Source organism: Harpia harpyja, chromosome 4, assembly GCF_026419915.1.
Source record: "Harpia harpyja isolate bHarHar1 chromosome 4, bHarHar1 primary haplotype, whole genome shotgun sequence".
Lineage (NCBI taxonomy): Eukaryota > Metazoa > Chordata > Aves > Accipitriformes > Accipitridae > Harpia > Harpia harpyja.
Window position 1 is genome coordinate 79,182,874 of NC_068943.1, and position 2,894 is coordinate 79,185,767.

The 2,894-nt window shown below is 40.4% G+C and overlaps 1 protein-coding gene across 1 annotated transcript; it reads right to left on the bottom strand.

Annotated features, from left to right (window-relative positions):
* On the bottom strand, window positions 1–1,277 carry LOC128141182 (olfactory receptor 5V1-like). Its single transcript, XM_052785792.1, has one exon. It carries the CDS (start codon window positions 1,182–1,184, stop codon window positions 252–254), a length of 933 nt encoding a protein of 310 aa, XP_052641752.1. The 5' UTR covers window positions 1,185–1,277; the 3' UTR covers window positions 1–251.
* Window positions 1,278–2,894: the final 1,617 nt, after the last annotated feature.

The window sequence follows — 2,894 nt, forward strand, 5'->3', positions numbered from 1 at the left end:
TTCCACTTCACCTCTGTGCTCCTCTATCCTTGTAGAGATGCACCAGTGATGGGCTGATAGCTCTCCATCTGATAGCCCTGGGAGCTGCTGGGGCAGAGTATTATTTGGCATCCCCCTCCTGCCATTGTGCTCCTTTGTGGATATGTGGATGTGGTTTTTATCACGTAACCTAGAAAACACAACCAGCAAATCCCATTTGCTCATAAGTCCGTGTTGTAAAGAACATGTATTTGAAATATACAGCTCAGAGGTTACACAAATTGCAGTTTCTTTAGAATTCTGCCTAAGGCTGCTTTCACATCTTTATTTTTCAGGCTATAGATGATGGGATTCAGCATGGGGGTTAAGATGCTGTATTGGGTGGACAGCACTTGGTCTAGAATGATTGATGAGACTGATTTGGGTTTTGTGTACTGGAACAGAGCAGTTATGTAGAGTAACCCCACTACAATGAAGTGGGAGCTGCAAGTGGAGAAAGCTTTGTGCCTCCCTTCTGCAGACCGTATCTTCAAGACAGTGGTGATGATATAGATGTAGGAGATGAGTGTGAGCAAAAAGGAGCTGGACCCAAAGATCACAGCAGAAAAAAGAAGAATGAGTTTACTGAGATAGGTCCCACTGCAAGCAGCAGACAGGAGAGGGGGCAGCTCACAGCTGAAATGTTTGATTTCTGCATGCCCGCAGAATTGAATATTTAACACAGGAATTATGTTTAGAGCTGAATATAAGAGACCCATTGCCCATGAACTTCCTACCAGCTGATAACAGAAATGTTTGCTCATAGCCTCTTGATACTTCAGTGGATTACAGATGGCCACATATCGGTCATATGCCATTACTGAAAGCATAAAAACTTCACACCCCGCTGAGAGGAAGATGAAGAACATTTGAGTCATACAAGCATTGACAGCAATGGTTATGCTTCCTTTCACAAGGAAATTCATCAGTATCTTTGGAACAACAGTGGTGGCATAACAGATGTCAACAAGGGCTAAATGAAAGAGGAAGAAGTACATAGGAGAGTGAAGGTGGCAATCAATCCTTATGACCAACATGATTACCATATTTCCTAATAAAATAATTAGGTAAATAATTAAAACCACAGTGAATAGGAGGCTTTGAAGGAACGGATCTCTTGTAAGTCCCAAGAGAACAAACTCAGTTCCACTTGTTTGGTTTTCCATTTACTCTACGTGACCTAAAGGGGAGAGAAATGCTAGCACTGGAATCAGAACACACAAAATCCCATGAATTGACTCCCAGGTAGCAGGTCAATGTGGGGTTAAGAAAGGAGATTTCAGTGCATGTTAGGAAGCAGGGGTTTTGGAAGAGGTATGCAGAAAGTGTTTGAAATAGGCCTTTTCCCCACTGAGCCCAACTGGCACTTCCTGTTCCTATTAATTTTATCCTCTTACTAGGACCTTTCAGATTCCACACGGGAGTGAAGTCTTGAAAGCTGAGCCTGAGACTGACGGTGTCCTTCTCTGATTTGTGGTTTGTCTTCCTCCTGACAATGCAGAATTACAAATTAGGCTACCTCTCACTAATTGTGATGAGACCCTAGGAATTCCAGTAAGTCTGTGCACCTGGTCCTAGACTTTGCTTCCTCACTTATAACCTCAGCCCTGAACAACCTATGAGTTAAAGGTTGCTCCAGTTCTCAGGAATTCTACTATTTAACATTTTTCTTATTCTGCTGAAGGCCCCAAATTCCCACAGCATATGGCTTCAGTATAACCCCTGTGGACACAGAGGTCTGTGAGATCTATATTAAAGTGTTCGGATCCTGCATGTTGAACTATAGCAAGTGGAAGTTTGGGGCTGAAATGTTTGGGGTTGGGGTGGGGATGTTAGGGTTTTTTTTTTTACTTTGTGTTCTTTTTGTGATGATTCTGCTCAAATATCAGATAGTTATATTTTAAAGCAGAGAACACTCATGGGATGTTTTCTGTACAAACGTGCTCTTCTGAACTAGGTCCCTTATTAAATTTTTCAGTAAAATGAAGAAACTTATGTAGGGAAAAAGCAGTAAGAATCCCAGGCGTAATATTCTCCCAGCCTGCGTGCTTATTGTCACTTAACCTGGGTGGTGTCTAACACAGATGAGATGCATCTTAAAAACATAGGTGTTCATAGTTCTGAATGCAGAACTAAGTTATCTCAGTTATGAAATGACATAGAGTATCATCGCAATGTGTCTCCATGCACTTATAAAGTATAGTGTCTCAGGATGCAGAACTGCAGTTTGAGTCAGTTCCCCATTTTTACCACTTCCACATTTGGCATGAGTTTCCCACTCTGAAAAGCTAGCTAACTAACTCCATAGTTCAGGCAGAATCAGATCCAGCATGTCACATGTATGGGCATGCAAGGCAAGTAGGAGTAAGTGTGGACTTGATCTGGAAGGAATCAGGGGACTACAAAAAGTGAAGGCTACCACAGGCTGAGATATGATATCCTACAACAGAGCACAGATTTTTAAAAATTTTATTCAGTATCTAGTTATTGGGTTCTTCTGCTTCCAGCACAGTAGTCTGCAAATGGGAAAATCATTGGTTTTCAGGAAGTCTTGTTACCTACATGTTCTTAGTTATAAGCAGTTTTTCCTATTTTGACTTTTACTTTTTAAAAAGTTAGTCATAGAAATCTAGATTTAAGGAAAAATGGTCACCTCCAGAAGATGATTCATGTCAGTTACCATTTAAGATACTGGAAAGGAATAAGCTTCTGGAAGTGTTTTTCTGTCTCAATTTACAATATAGTTACATTTAAACTTAGCTGGAGTTGAATCCATCCATCTTTTAATTTCTGGGTAAAGTTGTTTTGGTTTTTTTTTCCCATTAAATTGTGTTTTTAAGGGCTTTTTTCTGTTATTTTTTTTTAAACTAGATGAA

What these genes read in the sequence shown, in the direction of transcription:
- LOC128141182 (XM_052785792.1), bottom strand. Translation starts at nt 1,184, where the DNA reads ATGGAAAACCAAACAAGTGGAACTGAGTTTGTTCTCTTGGGACTTACA.